The 24458-nt window shown below is 33.7% G+C and overlaps 4 protein-coding genes across 5 annotated transcripts in view; all 4 read left to right on the top strand.

Annotated features, from left to right (window-relative positions):
• LOC148628873 (uncharacterized) overlaps positions 1-1580 on the top strand; it is a 33013-nt gene extending 31433 nt beyond the window's left edge. For both annotated transcript variants that reach the window (XM_088596127.1, XM_088596117.1), the window contains one exon: positions 408-1580. In XM_088596127.1, the coding sequence (XP_088452253.1) occupies positions 408-516 (109 nt within the window). In that variant the 3' untranslated portion in view covers positions 517-1580. The remainder of the gene's footprint in view (positions 1-407) is intronic.
• A 1500-nt stretch (positions 1581-3080) lies between these two features.
• LOC148628872 (uncharacterized) lies at positions 3081-5146 on the top strand. The gene has a single exon (XM_088571260.1). The coding sequence runs from the start codon at positions 3356-3358 to the stop codon at positions 5144-5146; it is 1791 nt and encodes a 596-aa protein (XP_088427386.1). The 5' UTR covers positions 3081-3355.
• A 3037-nt stretch (positions 5147-8183) lies between these two features.
• Positions 8184-10987, top strand: LOC148628871 (adhesion G protein-coupled receptor E3-like). The gene has a single exon (XM_088564743.1). The coding sequence runs from the start codon at positions 8196-8198 to the stop codon at positions 9783-9785; it is 1590 nt and encodes a 529-aa protein (XP_088420869.1). The 5' UTR covers positions 8184-8195; the 3' UTR covers positions 9786-10987.
• A 9636-nt stretch (positions 10988-20623) lies between these two features.
• LOC148628870 (uncharacterized) lies at positions 20624-23941 on the top strand. Its single transcript, XM_088571190.1, has 3 exons — positions 20624-20830; positions 22565-22754; positions 23001-23941. The coding sequence occupies exons 1-3, from the start codon at positions 20624-20626 to the stop codon at positions 23939-23941; spliced, it is 1338 nt and encodes a 445-aa protein (XP_088427316.1).
• The last annotated feature ends 517 nt before the right edge of the window (positions 23942-24458 follow it).

The following is a 24458-nucleotide window of genomic DNA, read 5'->3' as shown; positions in this document are numbered from 1 at the left end:
AAAAATGATTGTAATCAAACAAATGTGTAGTCAACTTTTTTCTTTTTTCTGTGCCAAAACCATTTTTCAAAACTATATATTTAAGGAATGGAACAATAACATTTTAAAAAAGCCAATCAATAATGTGTACAACAGAGTATTCAATTATTAATCAACAAATTTCATGATTTTATTCTCAAATCAATATAAAAATACTTTGATACAATCCTAAATCAATTCGTATATTTGCAAAGGCTCATGAAGAAGAAACTATGCTAAAACGAGAAAAAGCAATTATAACAGAACCAAAACGAGTTCTTAGAAGTAATAATTAAATCTATTTTGGTTCTATAATCGTGATAACAATAGCGTCAACATCTAAAATATTGGTTATAGTAACGATTTTCTAATATTTCATTTACTTACAGGAGCAGTATGAGTTTTGCTACAAATGCATCCGGCAACACCTTGAAATGGACTCAGTGTATGCAAATGCTTAGTAGCAAGAAGTATCGTTCAAAGTTTACCGAGAAATAATTGAGTGATTTTGATAATAAATGCATTGTACCGTATTATGCACTGTGATGTACTATTATTCTATGTTCTTTCTATTTCGGTGTTAAATTGAACTGCATATTTTACACTCGTACTTTGGTGCAAGAGAGTTGTCATTGGGATTAAGACAACTCTCATTAAAACAATTTAGCAAACCTTAAGTCGGTTTAAAATTAACAGTTATGTGATTACATTGTTCGTCCCTTTCTGTCACAACAGAAATGGTGAGAACGTATATTATATAAATTCGTGCTTTCCAGAGGTTTCAGTATTTTTTTTTAAATAATTTCATTGTTCTTTTTTATTACGGAAATGTTAAAGACATGATAAAACAGACCAACAAAAATATTACGTCTAGACCTGATCCTTTTAAATAACTCATTAACTATCCACTGAAGTTCCGCTCTAATTATAGAAATCGGAGCGCTATATCGACACGGAAATGCCATTGTATGATCAAGACTATAGTGTTCCTATAAAGAATTTTTCCCAACATAAAGTAACTGAAATAATACAAAGTAAGAAAAGCAAATGAGCTACTCTGACTCCCCTCAAACTGGAAGAATGGACCAGGTGCATCGGTAGTGTAAGCGTCGTCTGCTTTCCGAGAAACACCCGCCGAATTGCTCATAAAAGGTCAAGTCCGGGGTAGACGAAAGCTTGAAGTTGTATAGTTTATTTTTGGAAAACGTTTTCAACATATTTTTAAAAACCTGATGTAGTCGGTACATCTGTACATGTTGACGATATTATCTTATTAACAATGCACAATACATCTTCTGGAATTATTTATGTTTGTGTTTAGGTCATACAAAAAACAAGTCAACAAAAGTATTTCAAAACAATTATAAATCATCAGTACTGTCTGCATTATGCGTATTAAATTGTTTAAATCTGGGGAATGAGTGTCTGCAAATATATTTTCAAATTCTGCATTTAGTTGTAATATTTCCAAGTAAGAACAAAGTCATTTGAACTAACTGTATATTTTAGTACAAAATGGTATACGACAAGACTACTAAACATAAAGAAGAATACTTCATTATTGTCGTTTTTTTTTAATTGAGCCATTTCCAGGTCTCTTTGTTTTCATCTAGTTTTTTTCTCTACATAATAAAGAATATGGAGTGTTAACCTTATTCTTTTAATTTCCGTTAGAATCTTGGTTTCAATGACTACTCTTTACAATTTAAAAACGGGTAATACCAATTGTATAACTAATATATATTTCTGTTAAAGCGACAGAAAATTAATCAATTCTAAAGCATTGCAATGAAATATGAGAAGAATACATCTATTTTGTCGACTTTACTTTAAAAAAAATCACGTTAGTCTTTATTTGAGGAATACTGCATCATCGCAAAAATAATTCCAAAATACTTGGTGTTTTGGATTGGGTGCATTTAGGTATTTTAAAAGTAAAAAAAAAAACGAATGCTAGAAGGCGCTTTTGTGTAAAATAAAAGCTTCGTATAATTATCTTTTAAATTGTAACTATATAATTATCGGCATATGTCTCATAAAAATGTAATGAATTTTCTCATTACTTCAAACGTATGATTACCGAGTGGAAAACAACTACCGACAATCGCAAACAATTGAAAAAAAAATAATCATTTATAAATACCGAACCTATATTAAATATCGAAATATACCTATCGCGAGATGCAAGCTTTCAATAGTGACATGAAAAATATGTTTTGTTTAGTACAGCACTAGATGGTAAGTGCGAGATTTTTTCTTAAAATTAATCAAGGTCGGTAAAACTTTTAGTTCTACTTTTTTCAGAATCTGCCAATCATTGAAATTTTGATTTTAATTTAAAGAGTGTCATTTTTTTAAGTATACAATTGAGCAAAATGTCAGTATCAAAAGTAAAGCAAAGAAAATTAAAATAAAAATGTTTCTAATGTAGTAGTCATATAAGATTTTCTTGTAAATGTCAGGAACATGGTTCAGTAATAATACGATGATAAAATGATGTTGCAATGATAAAAAAAAATATTAACAATGCGCGTTTATAAACATGAACAGCATCCAACTTTTTCAAACATAAGGCTAAAAGTTCATTAAGTTTTAAGTTAGTATTGATACTTTCATTAAATAAAACTTGAGAGTAACTAGATTTTATATTGTTTTATCGGCAAATTAATAGGACATTTTGGAATATATTGCATTGAAAACTCCTATTTACCTACATATTTTACACCAAATCCACACAAAAGAGATCTGATCTGTAGAGCAATCTATTTTCAAAATGCTTTGGAAAAACGGTTCGACAATATAAAAACATGATTTGGCACTGTTGATATAAAGGATGTAATTATGATCAGCAAACGACGCGTTTAGTATCTTAAATGCTAAGTACGAAAGTCAAACGCTGCTATTTTTCGTTTTCAACAAACTATTTTCCACCTTCCTTATTTGTAAGTTTTATTTAAATACAGCTACATTTCAATATTGTTATTTTTCAACTTGTTTATGTTTTGAAAATCCATAGATATTTAAGTTTTCAGACACAATGAAGACTGAATATTACAGTTTGATAGTTTTGTGTTTCTTCATCAAAAACACATCGAGTTACGTAAATGTTACTAACACCACTTCAACAATAGACAAATATGTTCTTACTTGTGGTTTTAAGTTGTGCCATCCGCCAAGATCTTCTTATTGGAGACCATCAGCAAAAACTTTAAATATAACAGTATGTCCGGATTGTTTCTGTGACTTAGAATGCTTAAACCGAAAAGATTGCTGCCCTGATTTTTATTTTAACGGCCCATCTTTATCTTGCGAATCACCAGATGTATTAGTCCCTACGATGAGAAGAAAATACCTTATGGTAACATCCTGCCCAAGAAATTCCAGTGACCTAATTAAGAATCAGTGCTACGTTTCAAATTCTACAACTGAAGTATTACAAAAACCACCAGTCAACCACGGATTGTTTACCTTCCGAAATTTATTTTGCGCAGAGTGTAATGGTATAATTAATGGCACAAGTTGGAATCTAGAATTCAACTGTCAGTACTTTGCCGATTTTAACTTTTTATCATCATACGAAGCAATTATCGAAACAGCTCAAGACGCGAGTTGCAATGTGACTTACGAATCAGAGAATTTTCAGCCGACCGTGTGCACAGATGAAAACATTTCATATGAAGACAACACGATATCAAAGTGTAACATGTCAGGTACATGGGATGACTTTGACTTTGACATTAGTTTAGCATGTGAAACCATAGATAGCCCTTTTGAAAATTTTAAAAACGTATTCTGTTTCATCTGTAATCCACCTGAACAAACAACTCGGACAATTGATCAATGCAATCAAACAAAAACTTGGAAGGGGCATGACCAGGCTGATTTGATGAATTGGATGTGCAGTAACTTACCCGATGTCAAATCATCTTTCCCATACAGAAATATATTTTGTTTTATGTGCAACAAAAACGACGATAATCTACCATTTGTCGATATACAACCGTTTTCGATAATTTCTTCACTATATGGAATACAGTTGGAACGTAATGAATTAAGTGCAGATTATATTCTTGAAAACATATTAGATATGTTACAAAAGGACAACACATCGCAAGACTTAGCATTTAACTTGAACGTTGAGGGCAGAACAGTCAATGTTACAGAACTAATCAACCAGTATCAGCAAACAACTATGAGTGAAGAAACCTGTGGAGATAATCAAAACAGTTGTTCTTGCAATGTATTATGTGCTTTTAATAACGTTCAGCGATGCTGTATTGAATATTTGTTATTCTATAATACAACATGTGTAAACACTATAAGCGGGGCGTCTTATCTTGCTAGTACAAATTGTCGTTATAGATGTAAAGCTTCCCGCCTCTGCCATTTTACGGACAATTCGCTACTTGGTTCGATACCAGTTATCATTGGCCATGTTACCTATCGAAATATTTTCTGCTTCTTCTGCGATAATGTATTCACTAAGATTAATAATGATTTACCGGTCATCCAACCATGGAATATCGTTATAAAATGTGTTTCAAGCATGTTTGTAAAGTTCTTTTTGACAGTTTCCGATCTTTATGACCATGCTGCAAAGTTAGGTTGTGACATTTTCTTCTCCCCGGATTCATCACACAATTTAACGAGACAGTGTCCTTACAATTTTCGCCCGCTTATTGGTCAATGTTTCTGGGAGAACGAAATAAATGAGGACATTGAATGGGCATGCAGATATTTGAATAACCCTGCTATCCCAACTTCGGAGCCTTACAAAAATGTATTTTGTCGTATTTGTGACCAAAGGACACCGACCACTGTCAAACGAACAACAATTTCCACATATATCACAACTATTCCTCCATATATAACAACAGTCAGAACAACAATTCCTCCATTGGTAACAACGGATGGAACATCTCCACAGACACAAAGAACAACGGCAGCATCGACAACTCCACCTCTCCCAACACCATGTTTCTTTGGTTGTGATAATGCTTTCAAAAATGTCCAGACGTTTAGATCAGTTTTTTCAGTAAAGTCATACATATTCTCTTTGCCAACAAAGAAGGCAGATCCTGATACATGTCAGGCTAATGAAGTTTATGATTCCATTGAGGTAAGTTAATGTATAAAACTTAAATTGAAAAATTGAAATTCAGGACTCCTCTGAAGTTTGTATGAGGGGCATTGACTTTATTACCAGTGCCGACGAGAAAGAAAAATGTAGCTGCGTTTTTACGATTTCTATAAATATCACTATCGTTAAGAAGATTGATCCACAGGTATGGCATTAAGGAACTGATTTTTAGAGGTACAAAAAAAGACATTCTTTTTTATTTGAAAGGAAATGCCTGCCTTATTTATGGTTTTTATAATGATAATATTTTATTGCAATATCAAATTTTGTCAGTATAAAGTTCAAACAACTGTGACTAATAGTTCAAGCATTCATACATATAAAAATAGTTTGATTATTTTTAGCTGTTTTACAGAAAAAAAAACGAGCACTCTTTCGAGGTAAAAACAGCTTGTTGTCTTTTGCCCTATTTGTTTATGTGTTTGTATTCTCTATCGATCTCAAGAGTTGAATCAGAATTCAACAGATATTAATAGTTCGTTTTATTGTTGTATTTCACCATCATTGTCCAAGGTTAGAGAATGATACTTTATGTGCCTGTTTAAAACCATGAACCTGTTGTCCAGCCGGCAGTCATGGTTTGTTCAGGATGTCATTGTCATTCGAATTACGTGTTGTCTGTAAATTCGGTCTATTTTCGTATTTTATTAATAGTTTCGCTTCATTTATTTTTGGGTCTTTTACAACGCGATTTATGGTATAAGTTTTGCCTATCATTGAAGACCGTGTTGTGACCTGTTTGGTCCTTAAATTTGGTGGATGACTCACTCTTTGGCTATCATACCACATATTTTGATATCAAGAGGCTGGGTTTGTAGTGAAAATGTGCATTCACAAAGTTCAAGGTTAATACTAATGAATGTAAATCCTCAGTTTCCGTCGTTTTGTCTGAAAGTATGACATATGACTATTTTTTATGATTGTTGGAAAAAGCATAAAGTGACTAATTGGAATATTGATGTAGACGTTATAGATCATGATTATGATGTTCTGTGCAGTTGTCACTTATTAAAAGTGCTAAGTAAGAATCTGTAATGTACCCATATAAAGAAGTAATCATGACTTACCACCTAGAAGAAGGTTTCGGAGAGCGATTTTTTTATCTTATGCAGGGTAGGCTCGAACATAAGCTCAAAATGTAATGAGTGCCTCAACTTGATCAAGAATAAGAAAGCTTGAGAATGTATTTAACAAAAAATAAGCCAAAAGTATAATTTCAATGGAAGCCTATGAAACAGAAACTTTAATTGATAACGAGAAAGATTATTATCAATAATGCAGTAAGATTAAAGTATTTCATATATTTTTATCTTCGCAGGAGTTTTTCCACCAAACTATTACCGTTCTTGTTTTCTTCAAATTCCAAATTATTTCTTCCTATAGTTTAAAACCGGAAACAACTAAATAGCGGACATTAGCGGAAAGATGGACAAAAAAGGAAGTTGTAGGTGTCAGTTTTTATGGTTTTTTTCAAATTTGAAAGAGGCAAATTTATACAGCCTCCTCTATAAGTATGCAATGACAGCCCCCTTACAATGCTTTTGAACATTACAGAATGTATTTTTTATACACATGTTTAGGGTCAGTGTTGTAAAAGTATGTTTTTGTTCTTTAGAAAACCCTTAAATCATATGGTTTTTTTTATTATTCAGCTATATCTTGGTATCGATCATTATCTATATGAAAACAAAGCAAATAGCGCGTTGCAAAGTCTCAAATTGTATCTTTTAGTGTCTGCAGTAGACACATGTAACATATAAATATTTTATTTCAAGGAATGTTTCTCAATTTCTTACAAATATACACATTAAAAATTCTAACGGCGATTCTAACTTTGATTTAAATGCTGATATTTAATAATCTAATGTATGTTTTATTTATTTCCTCACTTTAAAGTTGAAAAAAAACTAGTTATGAAGAGCGGAATTTTTTTATGTTGGCTTTAACTGTATACTTACTTGATGTTTTAAGTAGCACTTCAGATAAAGATCATGCAAATGTGATCCATGGTTGGAAAGCCTACATAATTTTATTTTTGATATTTTGTTTAAAATATTATGGTAAACAGAAATAAGCATGTGTCTTTTCAGACAACCCTTGTTCTTGGGAAACAAAAATTATGTAGAATGTACCGTAGAAATCAAAATTAAGGGAGATAACCCTGTAAATGACACTAAAATACGATTGTAACTGTTAGATTTCCATGCGTATTATCTTCTAAAAAGGCAGATTGGAATTATTATACAATTCATCACATAGATGTATAGAATAAAGCAACTTAATAACAAAAATAAAAATGTGTATCACATTGGGGGGGGGGGGGGTATCACATATAGCAGAATTTGCATGATTCTTACGAAGACTAATACTTAAAAGCTAACTAATAAAGGTTAAACCCGGTGCGTTTGTTGTGTTTCACCGTATCTGACCCTTCTTCTATAAATGTTTACTGATAAAAAGAACTTAAGATTTGTTAAAATCGTAAACAAATCCTTGTCATTAGAATTAATTAAAGATGCCCTTTTGAAACGTTACACAAGACCACAGCATGTTACGACATGAAAAATAACAAAATAGAATATTTCATCTTTGACCATTGTTTGTTTAACTTGTATAAAAATTCTCTGTCATAGAAATGAAGTAGGGGTACAATTCGAAAATGAAAAAAAAATCATGAAACATGACCCTAGTAGATTAGAACAAAAAAAAACTAGGAATGTTATTTTTTTAATGAGTCACGGGTATCATGTAATCAAACCAAACTCGAAAAATATCAGTGATTGTCAACTACAGAACTTATTGTACTAATTGTAACTTTTTTTAAATAGAGGTAATACCTCTACGCTGGAGAGACGGGAAAACCGTATAAAGTGCTTCGCCGGCTTTACTAACTAAACTAATTACTTGTTGCTATACTTATATATTTTTTTAATTTGCCAGCGTCGCATCATTTATTGGACAGCACCCCCAGACGCTATGTCATTTAATCAATCAATGTACAATCATTTTTCTGTTTCAGACCAAGTGTAAGCCTTTCATGTGTTATCCTGGAAAAATAATGGTGAATGATTCTTGCCAGCCGTTGCTACAAAGAACTAGTAACTTAGGATACAAACTTCACCTTCGACTGCATGGTATATTACGGAACTACAATGGCACTATTATAGACTATTTAACTGACAGCAGATATTTCTTGCTTGACTATTTAACCACAACTCTTAATTTGATGAGTGTAGATATTTTTGCTTTTTCAGTTTTTAGCAAGTTTCCGTGTAAAAAGAGTTTTTCTTTAAATGGGACCGAAAATATTCAAACATATAATTCCATAATTTTTTTTATCAACGAAACCGTTGATAGGTTAGTTACTGAAGAAATGTTGCTATCGTTGGACGGTAAAGTATTCAATATTTCACATGAACACGGACTGAATACTTTAGAATTGAGAGTGTCTTCTACAATTAATGTTGAAAATATGATTGAAGCATTTAACCCTTCTCAACATTGTATGTATACCTTTAACAAAGAAAGGAATTACTCTTCTTTGACAAATTACAGATCTGTCCTTGTCTCACCCTTGCTTACATGCACTCAAATTGAGTTCAACTTCAAAATGTACAACATTGACCTGTCAAAAATGATAGCATATTTTCCTCGCCATTCGCTGACGGCCGGTCTTGGGAAATTTCTACTAAATGGAAATGATAGCATTCGTATATGTGCCGATATATTTACATCTAGAATGAACAAAATTAAAATTTCTAATAAATGGGAAAGTGTATTAAACACGATTATGGAGATTTTATCTGTAACATCACTTGCTTTTTTGTTTTTGACATTTTTGTCCTATTCATTACTTAAAGAAATTAGAACTCTTCCCGGTAAAAACAACATGTGCCTTGTCTTTTCTCTTTTCTGTACTTTGTCACTATTTACGTTTGGTTTCAAGTTCAAGGATCATAAGGTCTTGTGCAAAGCTATAGGAATTCTTCTTCACTACTTTTGGCTCTCAGCATTTTGTTGTCTGAATATTTGTACTTTCCATATGTTTAGAACTTTCAGGCGTCTCCATCTTCCCTCGTGTGAAAGTATTCACGAACAGCACCGTACCTTTATCAGGTATGTTTTATTTTCTTACGGGATTCCACTTTTAACTGTAGTTATAAATGTTTCCGTTACTACAGGTGTCACAGACAGCAAATCTGTAGGTTATGGCGATATTATGTGTTTTCTCACATATGTATATGCTGTTTGGGCAACATTCCTTATCCCAATTTCCGTCATCTGTTTGATCAATATATTTTTCTTTATTGGAACTTACTATGAGATTCGTTCGCTGCCAAAGGTAATGAATGATTCTAAAATTAAATCTAACAAAGTTCATACCGCTGTTTACTTCAAATTATTTTCACTCACTGGTATAATTTGGATTTTACAGTTGATAGAATCGTTTTTACCGATGTCAATATTCACATTTGTAATTTCTATTCTTAACTCACTACAAGGTTTCTTTATTTTTATTTCGTACGTTTGTAACAAGAGGGTCTATAGACTTGTAGCCGGAAAATTCAGTAGAAAACTGGATTCTGAGGAAATTTCATCAGAGACTGCTACTACAGAGACAAAATAAACTATGTAGATTTCATCAAGATCGTTGTATTTTATAAGGATCGGATGATTTTTTTTAATTTGTTTGTCTGTCATGTGTGATTTAAATTAAATTTGTTAATATTATTTACTACGAACCATGTATTGTCAAGAGTAGTATTGGCTTGCTTTGTAGAAAATAAAAATTTGAATGTATTTTCCAATTGGTAAATATTTAGAACGTTAACTTGCATATTAAATACAACTTTTTAACTTCCAATAATACTTCAAAATTTGACTTGGTACACATTTGCATAAGCCATGTATTCGTATTCTGCATTTACATTGTAATTAGCAAAAATTTGTTCACAAATTAATCTTCCGTTTCAACATAAATTTGAGTCGGTATTGGTTTTCATACACTTTATTAAATAATAGTTAGATAACGGTCAGCTGGACCATAATTTGATTTAAAATATAAAAGGGTTAAACAATTGACAATATTTGGTTTTTTTTTCTTTGTTTGTGTTTTGCTTTTGTTTCTTTGTTTTGTTTGCTTGTTTTTGTTTGTTATTCATTGCTTTGGTTAAGATTCACCTTGACCAGTGAATGGTATATCTTGATTTTAGTACATAAATTATACATGTTTAATACAATGACGAACAATATAGTTGGATGTCCTATACAAATACGTTACAGAACAAGAATATGTAGATATCAACCTCCGATTTCGGATTTAGAAAATGTAGATTGATTTTTAAATTTCATACATATTTTATGAAATGCATCTCTGTAGGACGTTTTCTTCAACAATAGGTTAGGATATGAAAATCATACTATTGATACTACTCCGTAGTCCGAAGATTTGTTAGTTGAAAAATCTTTGGGTTCTACCCCGTAGTCCGAAGATTTGTCAGTTGAAAAATCTTTTGGTCCAAAGCTTTGAAGTTTAAATCTTCCTTACGTCTGATAAATGTAATTAGTAATTTTGGTCTATCGGAAACAAATTACGAAGGATTTTGTTTTGTTTGTGATTTACATTCGTGTATATGTCATAATTATCTTAAGATACTTCTTAAATGTGGTTATGTTATAGTTATACTAAAACATGCATCGATGTATCACTTAAAACTCTTGCGACATTTAGTATTACTGTTTGTTACGAAGTTAGCTTACAGGACATCTAAGGAATCATTGTATTTTGAATTGTATTTTTATCATTACATACAGGCATAAATAAAATATTGTGACTAGTAGAGTTCAGTGTTGATTTACGATCAGCATTTTTTAAAACAAACATAGTTTGAAAATTCCGGCTGAATATCTTGAAAAAATTTTTACTATATTACAGAAGATTACTTCCGACTTATACGGATTTATCAGCAAATGAATTGATAAAGCAAAATTTATGTTTTATGTTGTTTTTTTTTTTTTTTTTTGTTGTTGTCCATTTAACTACTATACATTTTATAAGTTTTTCATTTAATCAAAAGTTCACCTACACTGTTTCCTGTGCCGTTTAGTCATATAGAAAGTGCGTCAAATATATTCGAGAAAGTTCTAGAATCTATTCAGATGGGCAAGCTGTTTTCTATATGTTACGAAATTTTCTATTCTTAAGGAATTAATTCACAGTTTATTTTAATGATATTTTAGGATTTATTTTCTTCGTAATTTACGATGTAACTTTTTACATTCTTGTTCGTGTGAGATATTAAAGAGTCACAAGTCAATGGGCCCAATCCGTTGTCGAACAGAAGAACTTTAGTAGCACGTTTCATACTACAGGTTTTCGCACCCAATCTAGTCTTATAATCACCAGTTCAAAACAGGGGAACATGACATGTACGGCAGGGACAAAAATTTTTATATGAGGAATTCAAGGATATTTGTAATAATTGTAATGGCGTAAAAGGTTTTACGCTTCCTTGTTACAGAAATACCCTTGCATGTTCGGTATGCAAAGGAGATCATACAAAATTGACGTGTCCATTTACAAAAAAATACGAGGAGCGACCTCACAAAAGATATGGTCAATGAGTCAAGAAAGATAAATGAGCACTTACACAGTACCCCATTTGCAAATGTCATCAAGGCCCCTGTTTATGTAGACATACCGTCTACCGTTGAAATGTTGCAGTGATGTGTTCATATTGAACAGTATTTGTTAAATGGCTTCCGCCATGGCTTTGACACAGGTGTAAACATTTACCTGACAAATCTCTAAAAATCAGCCGTATTGCAAAAACTACCATTTTCCCAGTAAAATGTGAATTGAATAAAGGTTTTATGATATGTCCTTTCGATGTTAATCCTTTTCAAAATTATAGAATTGATCTTATTGGAATCGTCAAGAGCAAGTATAGTACGAACAAAAATTACCTGTATACATCTTGGTGGAATGATGCGTGGCTCCGCCTTCAGATGGATCCTTCTTTCCTCGGCCGTTTCGGCGCTGTCCACTACAACCTCCAGAGGTGCGTGCAACGACTGGGGTGATCAAGTTCCAATCTGGAACCACTTGGCTCTTCATCTCAGTAATTGGTCTTCCATTTGTCTGTCCTCCTTCTCCACAACCATATAAATGTTGTACCTGCCTCTCTACACATACATCCTATCAATCTCCTTCTGGCGGCTCTAGTAATCCCCATGGCTCTCAGTGCTCTCCACATGGACTGTCCAACAAAACCTGTGCATTCCACTTCTACATCAAAGAACCAGATCTTCCATCCATTCTGTTGAAGCTCTATGTCCTGTTTGTCCTTCCTTCAAAAAGTTGACATATTTCAAGCTTTCTTTCGTTTTACTCGGCTTCGTTACATTTCTCTCTAAAGTATCAGCCAATACTGCTAATACTTTATCGTGTTTCTAAGTGAACCTTCCATCTTGCAACGACTCTGAGCATGCTGATACTATGTGTTCTAAATTTGCCGGCTTTTCACATAGTACACACTTCGGATCTTCTGTCAGTCCCAAAGTTGCAAGAATAATAGGATTTGGAAGTACGTCATAGACTGATTTCAGTTTAAACTGCAGTCTAGATGGTTCCATCTTCAAATATCGTTCCATCCTAGCTTCATTTTTCTTGCGCCTTCCCAGTTTAACCAGCTTACTTGTTTCTTCATTTCGACTGCCTTCTCCATTCTAGCGTATTTCTCCATTGACCACACTTCTCTCTGTACCAACTTTCTTTTTCCTACTGCTGATGCTGCTCCCCATTTGTCTGTTGGTGTGACATCAAGTCCATGCTTACCGATTGCCACTCTTCCCACTATCTCACCGAGCCTCAAGCGTGACTCAGATTCATCGGTTGCCTTCCTTGTTGACCATTTCTTCCCTGTCTTGATCTCTACTCTTGATGTTCTTACTTCCTCATCCTTGCCGTCTCGTAGCATCAGATGTTGCCGTACTTTGAGACTGTTGTCATTATCTCGTTGCTAATCTTGAATCTGTCTTCTGTCACCTTTCCTTTCTTGACCACAAGACTTCCAGATTTACTTGGTTTCACTTTCATTCTTGCCCAAGTGATGGCTGATTCCAGTTCTTGTAGTGTCCACTTGGCTTCAATTACTGATTTTATGTAACTGTCATGTCATCCATGAATGCTCTTCCAGGTGGTCGACGCAATCCTGGCTTGTGTGGAACTGTCCATTAGGCATTTGCTAAATCTAACCAGATGACAGCAAGTTTTCCTTTTGACTCTTTTGCTTCTCGTATTATCTGTGTCAATACATTTGTGTGCTCTACGCATCTTGATACACCTGGTACTCCTCCTTTCTGTACTGTGATGTAAATTTACTGGTTCCCACGCACGTATTTGGTCATTCTCCTGGATAAAACTGCAAGGCATATCTTTCTCTCCACGTTAACAGTGATATGGTCCTAAACTGCTTTAGTACTTCTGAATTCTCTTCTTTCGGAATAAAACAACCTTCTGTTTTGTACCAACTGCCTGCTAACCGACCTCTTCTCCAATAACTCTTATCAGCTTCCAAAGGTGTTTGTTAATCTCTAACAGTTTTTTGTAAACTTTATCTTGTACTCCGTTTGGTCCTGGTGCCGATGCAGCACTTGCTTTCTTGATTATAATAACAACTTTTTTTATATTTTGGTGGTGATTAATCTAAAGATCTGTTTGGTTCTTCAGGCTGTATCAACTGTTCCAACTCTCCTAACCCTTTTTCCCGATTTGGATCACTGTGCATTTCCTTGAGGTACTTCTCGACTTCCTCTTTGCTAGCCGTAAGCTGTCCTGACCATTTGCTACCTAACAACCTTGATGTAAATTGGAAAGGATCTGATGTAAATCTTAACCTTGCTCTATCTCTCTCCTTTCGTCGACGCCTGTTTCTCTCCGCTCTCCTGGTCCCTTGATTTGTTCCCTAATGTTATATTTCAACTCTGATAGTGCCGGTTTCTCCTCGTCTGTTGCCTTCTTATACTGCTTTCAAAGCTGCCTTAAATCTCGTCTCATCTTCAATAAATATCTTTCTCTTCTGATCTTCTTCCAATCATGTCGAGATTTTTCCATTTGCTCAACACCAAATCTGTCTAGTCCCATGTTGTAGATGATTGATGTCATGGCTTCACTCTTTCTATCTATACTGCCTCCTCAGGTTGTATTCAAGACAGCATCAGCATCAATGGCAAACTGTTCCCACTCACCTGCACCTTGTTGAGCCTCTTCTTCAATCTCCAGTGTCTGATGGTTCACTGTGTTGGTTGCCTCTGCGTTGTATCATCCTCATTGTATAACACATGGAGGCTGTGGTTACTGTGGTTTGCATCCTGAACCACCTCCTGCGTCTCACCAGGTTGCCCTGTGCGTTGTGTTAACCTCTGTTTTGGTGTGCATCACATCTTCCCCGTATGGATATTAAGGCCGCGTTGATTCTTCCACACTGTTCCACAGCTGCATACAATTCCGTTGTTCAAAACCGTAGTCGTTGTGCCTCTATTGTTCCTGGTTATCCGTTCCTGTAGGTCATCCTCCCCCGCTCTCGCGCGGCCTCTGGGGTGTCTCACTATATATCTGTCCATGCTGATTTTTCAGCACCTGATAAGAATTTCAAAAATATATGTCTCAATTATCTTATTGATAAAGAGGAATTTTCCTTGCAATTTGTGTTAATAGATGATGCAATTATTTCTTTTTTTTTAAATAGGAAGCAAATTTTGGTGGTTTATTGAAACAGATATCACGGATGCCTTTAAAATAATGCAAGTTTCTTACAAATTTTGGCAATCCCAAGGCATTGAAATTTGTACTAGTTTGCAGATCGAGCCCTAATATTTTTGATATTATACCTACTATTGTATGTTGAATTGCAACAAATATGTTTTCTATAGAACATGTATTACATTTGTTAGACGATTGCTAAGTTATATTATCATGGCATGCAAGCACTTTAGAACGTCTATTTTGACTATATATTTATATGTCTTGGCATTCTTCTTTCAGCAAAGATAACTGAGGGCCCCTGCCATGTTTAAGAGTACTTTGGTATTTATTTACATACTGTTAAGATGGAAGCGTCTATCCCAGTAAACAAATTTGTAAAAAGAGTAATTAATGGAACCAAGGTTATAGAGGTAATCAAAAGAATGTAATCCATGGACAAAGACCAGACATGGAAAACAGACATACACAACAAAGAACATAAAGTAACTAAAATCATACATACAAAGTAACAAGTGTAAATGAGCAACTCGGACTCCACTAAAAACTGGGAGCATGGACCAGGTGTACCGGTAGGGTAAGCGTCCTCTGCTTTTCTAGAAACACCTGCCGAGTTGCTCAATGAAAATCAAGTCCAGGGTAGACAAACGAGGAAAGGAAAACTATGACCCATTGAATAAATCAGTTTTCATGGTGCTGATGGATACACCATAACGATACACGAGTTCAAGATGACGACCATAAAACTTCTGTAGTGATGACTTCAATCTTGTAGCAACATAACCCTGTTCCAGAAGACTATTTGTTAGAGTTCTATCGCGATACAAAAAGTCTGCGTAGTTTCGGCAAGCTCTGGCACAACGTATGAGTTGTGATATGAATACTCCATACGCAGGAGCCGAAGGGATGTTGCCACAGATGAAAGGAAAGTTGACAATTCTGAATGAAAAGTCATCACGTTTGTCGTAAAGTTTGGTAAAAATCAAAAAGTAATTGAATCTTTTGCAGATAGAAAATCTTGCACTTAAAGATAACTGTTGAGTTTACTAGGCCATTCAAGTTTTGCTTGTAGAGTTGTAATACCTGGCAGATCAATTTATGTCGCATTTAAAATCATTGTCAACAACTGTTAAAAACTCTTGCATCCCAGTTTTAAACAATGTTTATCAGATCTTGCAATGTGGTCAAATGTTTTAAGATATTGGAATGGCGTATCATTTTTACCTGATGATGATGTTGCAATTGTAAACGCTTAAGACATACAATTATATACCGATGGTACAAATGATGTTTTTTTTATTTTGATCATTGGTTTCAAATCGAATTTCCAAATCATAAATTGAATTAGCGATCGTTTATGGCATTGTTTGAACTATAGCTTATTGTATTGGCTTGTATTTTATGAAGAAATCAGTGTTTTAGCAACAGTTGAAATAATACATAAGGGTAGATCATGGTATGAAGTATCATGAAAATAATAAGGAAATTGACTTATCACACACTACATACAGTTATGAGATTCATGCAAGATACACACTAAGTGTGGAAAATACTATAGCTAATTGTATATGTCGTTACCAGGACACAAAATTCAGTAGATTGGCTCCTCAGACATACGCAAACCAGATACCTTGTCTTCCCTCTGTCAAATTTGATGATATGCAAGATAGTCAATAAGAAGAGTCATGTGATGCTCCCATCAGTAAGTGTATTAATCGTTTGGGTTTAAGTGTTTTCATAGATTTTTAGCTTTAAATAATAATAATAGTTTTCTAATAATTGACGAGGATCATTTGATATACCTCGTCACTTATTGTCAGAATACCTAGGATTTCAAACATGTTACTATTAATTTGTATTTAGCTGGCATTCGTCATTTCTATTTACGATATAAAGGAATAAACCCTTCAGACAAGAGTTTAAGGCTATTCAATATTATGAGAGGCATTAGTAAGAGAGAAAAAGTACCAATAACTTCAGAAACTTTGTTTGAATTATGTCAATTATTGTCTTCTGGAATTTTTTTTCGCCATTTTTAGATTTTATGATCGAATATATTTTTAAATTAGCAGACTTTGGGGCTATGTTTTGCGATGTGTTGAATGTATTTGTTGATTTTTTAAAGATAGTAAAGGTATAATAAAGATTCGTGATATCTCACTAGAAATTGAGCAGAGTAGGTTTATATTTCAGTTGGGTTCATCTAAGGGTGACCCCTTTATTAAAGGTGTAGGAATAACAATATATGAAAACTTTTTATCCAATTGATACAATCGTGAGTCATTAAGTCAAGGAAGGAATCCGGTGCGTAACCCAAGTCACTCTTGTTTGTTGAAGATAGTACATAAAGGTTTCCGCTAAGTAGGAATACTTGCGCTATTAGAAAATCTGTTAAAACGATAAAGATGTGACGACGGTAAATTTAATGGCCATTCCTTTAGCTACATCAGCTGCAAGAAGTGGAGTGCAAAATCGTGTGATTTAAGTATTTGCAAGTGGTCTTCAGATTGTTATATTAGATATATTAAAGTGATCAAAATTTCATTCTGAATTCTCAAGGTTTGAAGGAAATGAGTTTCATTGCTTTATATCATTATAAGCACTACTTATATATTATATATTCACATAATTTTTAAATGTACAGTAATTATGTATCATTGCTTAGGAGTTTCACACATTAAAATAGTTTTAACTCGTTCATATTGCATGGATAATTTCGTGTAATTAAATTAGTTATCACCATTCAATTACACATTTATTTAAGGGTTTATGTTTCCTGATTGGGTTCTACCTTGGGCCATACCTTAGGTCATACTTCATTGCATCTGCCTGGGTTCCACCCAAGATTTCCACATTTTATCCTGAATACGTTCTATCTCATTCATTACTTATCCTGACTAGGTTCTACATGTACTTAGATAGATTAATTCACTCTTATCCTGACAGGGTTCTACCCAAGATTTTAGCAAGAAAATGTTGTAACCTGACTGGGATCTACATCGGGTTGTTTAGTACTTTGTCTTCTTGTAAGTGACATCTTATTTTTATTTTCATGTACACGTGTGGAACTATATGTAGACATCTACTAGAGAAGTAAGTAGCCCTAAGAAGCTAAAAATGATACAATTTATTTATAGAGGTATTTTATTGTATATACAATTTTGCTTAGTACGACTTATTTGTATGTTGTATACTTTTGTAGATTACAATAAAACTTTGTTTAGTATAAGTCATGAATATGAATAAAGATATGTTAGACCCTTGAGAATTCTACAGATAATCAACTCTCAGCAATAGCAATAGGAAGTAAGAATGTCTCAATACAACTACATGACGTGACCTCCTACATATACACCATCATAACTTATCAGTTAGGGCTATTCATATATCGTTTTTTAAATTATTTCTATTATTAAATGAGTTGTTGTATTTTAATGGTGTTAGATAAGGTTTGGCGCATAGAACTATTATCAAAACATATAGTTAAAAACTTTTAGAATCGATATCTAGACTACAAATTACCAAAACCATAAAGGAAGTTCATTTACTCCGATGTAAAATAACGAATTTAACATTAAAAATGTTTTCCTTTCATCTGTGGCAACATCCCTCCCGCGCCTGCGTATGGAGTGTTCATGTCACAACTCATACGTTATGCAAGAGTTTGCCGAAACTACGCAGACTTTTTGTGTCGCGCTAGACTTCTAACAAATAGACTTCTGGAACAGGGTTATGTTGCTACAAGACTGAAGTCATCACTACAGAAGTTTTATGGTCGTCATCATGAACTCGTGGATCACTACGGTGTGTCCATCTGTGCAATGAAAACTTATTTGTTTAACGTGTCATAGTTTTCCTTACCTCTTTCGTCTACCCCGGACTTGACTTTTAATGACCAACTCGGCAGGTGTTTCTAGAAAAGCCGCTTACCCTACCGGTGCACCTTGTCCATGCTCTCAGATTTGTAGTGAAGTTGCTCAATTGCTTTTGTTGCTTTGTATGTATGATTTTTAGTTACTTTGTGTTCTTTGTTGTGTATGTCTGTTTAACATGTCTGGTCTTTATCCTTGGATTACATTCTTTTGATAAACGCTATTACCTTGGTTCCATTGACTACTCTTTTAAGAAACATGAACAAATCTGAGAAAACAAAGAATGAGTCGTCAAAATTCAAGGAACATGTATCTTTATATCAGATTTAGATTTGATTATGCAAAGTTAAGAATGATTGCATCTTTGACTACTCAAACAATATTGAACAACTTCAACTTCAAGCATCTCCTAGTTTTCAAAGTACGTCAAAAATAAACAACATTTTTTTTCTTTCGACTCAACTAAAGATCGCGATACTTATAATTTGAAAGAGTAATCAAGGGAACCAAGTTATAGCGGTAATCAAAAGAATGTAATCCAGGAACAAAGACCAGACATGGGAAGCAGACATACACAACAAAAAACATACAGTAACTAAAATCATACATACAAAGTAACAAAAGCAAATGAGCAACTCGGACTCCACTAAAAACTGGGAGCATGGACCAGGCGCACTAGTAGGCTAAGCGTCCTCTGCTTTTCTAGAAACACCCGCCGAGTTCCTCAATAAAAGTCAAGTCCAGGGTAGACAATCGAGGAAAGGAAAACTATGACCCATTGAATAAATCAGTTTTCATGGTGCAGATGGATACTTCATAACGATCCACAAGTATTGCAGATTGACAGTTTGTGTTTTTTAATCAAAAACACATTGCGTAACATAAATGTTACTGACATCACTTCAACAATAGACAAATATGTTCTGACTTGTGGATTTAAGTTGTCTCATCCACCAATATCGTCTTATTGGAGACCATCGGCAGAAACGTTAAATATAACAGTATGTCCGGATTGTTTCTGTGACTTAGAATGCTTAAACCGAAAAGATTGCTGCCCTGATTTTTATTTTAACGGCCCATCTTTATCTTGCGAATCACCAGATGTTGTAGTCTCTGCGATTAAAAAAGGATACCTTATGGTATCATCCTGTCCAAGAAACTCCAGTGAAATGATAATGAATCAGTGCTACGTTGCAAATTCAACAACTGAAGTATTACAAAAACCACCAGACAACCACGGATTGTTTACCTTCCGAAATTCATTTTGCGCAGAGTGTAATGGTATAATTAATGGCACAATTTGGAATCTAGAATTCAACTGTCAGTATTTTGCCGATTTTAACTTTTTAATCATCATACGAGGCCAATATCGAAACAGCCCAAGACACAAGTTGCAATGTGACTTACGAACCAGAGAATTTTCAGCCGACAATATGCACGGATAAAAACAACTCATATGAAGACAATACGATATCAAAGTGCAACATAACAAGTAACAGGTACGTGGGATGACTTTAACTTAGACATTGATATATCATGTGAAACCATAGATAGCCATATTGGGCGCGTAACCTATCGAAATATTTTCTGCTTCATCTGCTATAATGTATTATGGAGTTATGCTTTACCGCTCAAACAACTATGGAATATCATTGTTAAATGTGTGTCAAGCTTATTTTTAAAGTTTTTTAGACAGTTTCAGATCTTTATGACCATGCTGCAAAGTTAGGTTGTGGAATATCCTTCTCCCCGGATTCATCGCAGACTTTTTTTCGACAATGTCCTTACAATATCCGTACGCTTATAGGTCAATGTTTCTGGGCAAACGAAATGAATGACGACATTGAATGGGCAAGCACATATTTGAAAAACCCTGCTATTCCAACTTCGGACCCTTATAAAAATGTGTTCTGCCCTATTTGTGACCAAAGGCCACCAGCCACAGTCATACGAACAACAATTGCAACATCTATCACAACCAATCTTTCATATAGAACAGTCAGAGCAACAGTCAGATCACCTTTTCCTCCACCGATAGTATGGTTCACTTCTCCACAGACGACTTGCACTATGTTTCTTTCGTTGTGATAATGATTTTAAAATATTCAGACATTTAGATCAGTTTTTGCGGTAAAGTCATACATTTTTTCTATACCAACAAAGGGAGAAGAATCAAACAAACGTCAGGCTAATGAAGTTTACGATCCCACTGAGGTGAGTTATGATATTAAATTCAATTAAAGATCATTAAAAACGAATAACTTCTTCTAATTTATCGTGACTTTATTGCCAACACCGGCAAAGAAATAAAGAAAATGCATACAACAAACGCCAGTATGATGAATAAAATTTTATCAACAGCTATAAAACTAAGGAACAGATTTCGAGAAGTACAAAAAAGACATGCTTTATTTTGAAAGAAAAGGTTTTATTTATTTGATAATAACATTTAGTTGCAATATTGAACGTTAGCCCACTTTACAGTATACAGTTAAACAGCTGAGGCTAGAAGTATGTGCAAAATTTTTTTATATAACTATGATGTGTCAATTTCTGAAATCTCGAAAATTAACATGTATTCATCACATATCAAAACGTTTTGTGGTGTTTCAGTTTCCTTTTAAACAATTTACTACACAAAATATATGATGAACGCAGAAAATATTATTTTTAAATATTTGTAGGATTTTAAAGAGGTATATCAGATATGCCTTATATCTCTGCTTTTTTTATTCATTTTTTTCTTAATATCTGATTTTTGTTATGAAAAAAAACAAACAAAAAGCACCTCACAAAGTTTTTGCATGTATCTTGAAATTCCCTCATTGGTTATGACATAAAAAGACAAGCATTATTTTCTCTTTTTTGATCCTGTAAGCACAATTTCGGACAATTAGTAAACCGACCACTTCCATTACATGTTTTTCGTTCACTTAAGGTAGTAGACCTGGGTTAATGGAGGTAACTTAAATAGAAAGGTTTCAGTCACTAGAACGTGTGAATGACTCCTGATATTCAAGCTTCAAAGTGATACTGATGTGAAAGGAACAAACTGCAAGCAGGGCGTCAACTTCAAGAACAAAAATGTCAGCCTCCAGCAACTTTGCATTTTTATATAAACAAGGAAATACTTTAAAGTATTGATTAAATGTTTTAAATTGCGAATTGAGGAATATAACTTTCATTAAGTGGGAGAATTTTTAAAACAACTCTAAATTTAAAGAAAATGGAATTGTGGGAAAACTTTGTGGATACCCCAGGTCTACTACCTTAATTGTGTTAATATTTTCATAGTAGATTATTCCAATATGAAATATTTATGTAAATACTCTAAAAATGAATAGCTTAAAACATTTCTGACGGAAGTGACGTTATTCCGAAATGACCTTTGCAGTGATTGTTTACACTTTTAACTCATAGTGTCTATTATAAGAAGTCTCGAATATGCCCGTTGTTCGAGATATTAGCAATTTATTACATTAATAGCGTTGCCTAATCAACAAATACAAATACCCCCGCCCTTCATAGAAATGCCCTTTTTCATGTATAGTAAGATGTATTACAGAGATGTTAAACCTTCAAAATATAAAATATGTCCCACAACGGAGATAGCTTCTATGACAGGAAAACCGTTTTTACCGGCTTTGATAAATTGATTAATTACATATAACAACAAAGTAGAATATTTTCTATTTTGCATGCGTCGGTTCATCTATTTGATAGCACATAGAGGTTTTGTCATTAATAAGTCCCTTATAATCATTTTTCCAGGCCAAGTGTAAACCGTTTGTGTGTTATCCAGGAAAAATAATGGGGAATGATTCATGCCAGTCGTTACTACAAAGAACCAGTAACTTAGGATATAAACTTCGCCTTCGTCTTCATTGTAAACTACGCAACTACAATGCCACTGTTATAGACTTTTTAACTAATAGCAGAGATGTCTTGCTTGACTATTTAACCAAAAACTCTTAACTTAATGACTGTAGATATGTTTGTTTGTTTTGTTTTGTTTTTTTCAGTTTTCAGCAAGGTTCCATGTAAAAAAACATTTTTTCTTTAAATAACACCGAACATTTTCAAACGTATAATTCCATAGAATTTTTTATCAACGAGAACGTTGATAGATTGGACACCGACGAAATGTTACTATCGTTGGACGGCAAAGTGTTCAATATTTCACATGAACACGGACTGAATACTTTAGAATTGAGATTGTCTTCTACACTTAATGTTGAAAATATGATTGAAGCATTTAACCCTTCTCAACATTGTGTGTATACATTTAACAAAGAAGGGAAGTACATTTCATTGACAAATTACAGATCTGTCCTTGTCTCACCCTTGCTTACATGCACTCAAATTGAGTTCAATGTTGAATTATATATTATTGACCTTTCAAAAATGATATTCCATTTTCCTCGCCATTCTATGACGGTTGGTTTCGGAAAATATCTACTTAATGGAAATAATAGCATTCGTATATATGCCGATATATTTACGTCTAGAATGAACAAAGCTTTACGTTCTAATAATTGGGAAAATGTTTTAAACATGATTATGGAGATTGTGCCCGTTACATCATTGGTTTTTCTGGTCTTGACAGTTTTATCCTATGCACTACTTAAAGAAATTAGAACTCTCCCCGGTAAAAACAATATGTGTCCTGTCTTTTCTCTTGTCTGCACTTTGTCACTTTGTTCATGTTGTTTCAAGTTCAAGCATCACAAGGTCTTGTGCAAAGCTATAGGAATTCTTCTTCACTACTTTTGGCTCTCAGCATTTTGTTGTCTGAAAATTTGGACTTTCAGACGTCTCCATCTTCCCTCGTGTGATAGTATTCACGAACAGCACCGTACGTTTATGAAGTATGTTTTATTTTCTTACGGTATTCCACTTCTAACAGTAGCTACAAATATTGCCATTACTACAGGAGTCACAGACAGCAAATCTGTAGGTTATGGCGATATTATGTGTTTTCTCACATATGTATATGCTGCTCGGGCAACATTCCTGATCCCAGTTTCCGTCATCTGTTTGATCAATATATGTTTCTTTATTGGAACTTTTTATAAGATTCGTTCACTGCCAAAGGTAATGAATGATTCTAAAGTGAAATCTCGAAAAGACATTCGGAGCATAATTTGAGATTGACACCTATTGTATTTTTTTACTCAAATTTAACCAAACAAAAAAAAAAAGAATAGCTTGAATACAGTTTGTTGAATTTTAGGTTTGCGATTTGTTTTGGTACTATAAACATTTTTAGTGTAGTTAAGTAGCCGTCTTTGTAAGAATCATGCAAAATCTGAAAATGTGATACACCCCAAAAATCTACATTCTTTTATTTTTTGTAATTAAGTTGTCCTATGGGTCTTTATTATGAAATGTGTAATTATCCATTCAAATCTACCTGCTCTTAAGAGATAATCAACATTAAAAGTCCAATAGATTCTATTGTATTTGGGTGTCATTTACAGAGTTATCTCCCTTAATTTTGAATTCTTCAGTACATTCTATACATTTTTTTTCTCTTATGAGCACGGGTTATACGAAAAACCAAATGTTAATTTCTGTTCACCATGGCAATTCAAACAAAATATCCAAAATCAAAATATGTAGGCTTTCCTACCATGTTTCACATTTTGCATGAATCTTAGCTGGA

The sequence above is a fragment of the Perna viridis genome, chromosome 1 (genome assembly GCF_037379345.1).
Source record: "Perna viridis isolate PV_CMFRI_1.1 ecotype Kerala chromosome 1, ASM3737934v1, whole genome shotgun sequence".
Taxonomy (NCBI): domain Eukaryota; kingdom Metazoa; phylum Mollusca; class Bivalvia; order Mytilida; family Mytilidae; genus Perna; species Perna viridis.
This window is presented reverse-complemented; position numbering and strand designations above follow the sequence as displayed.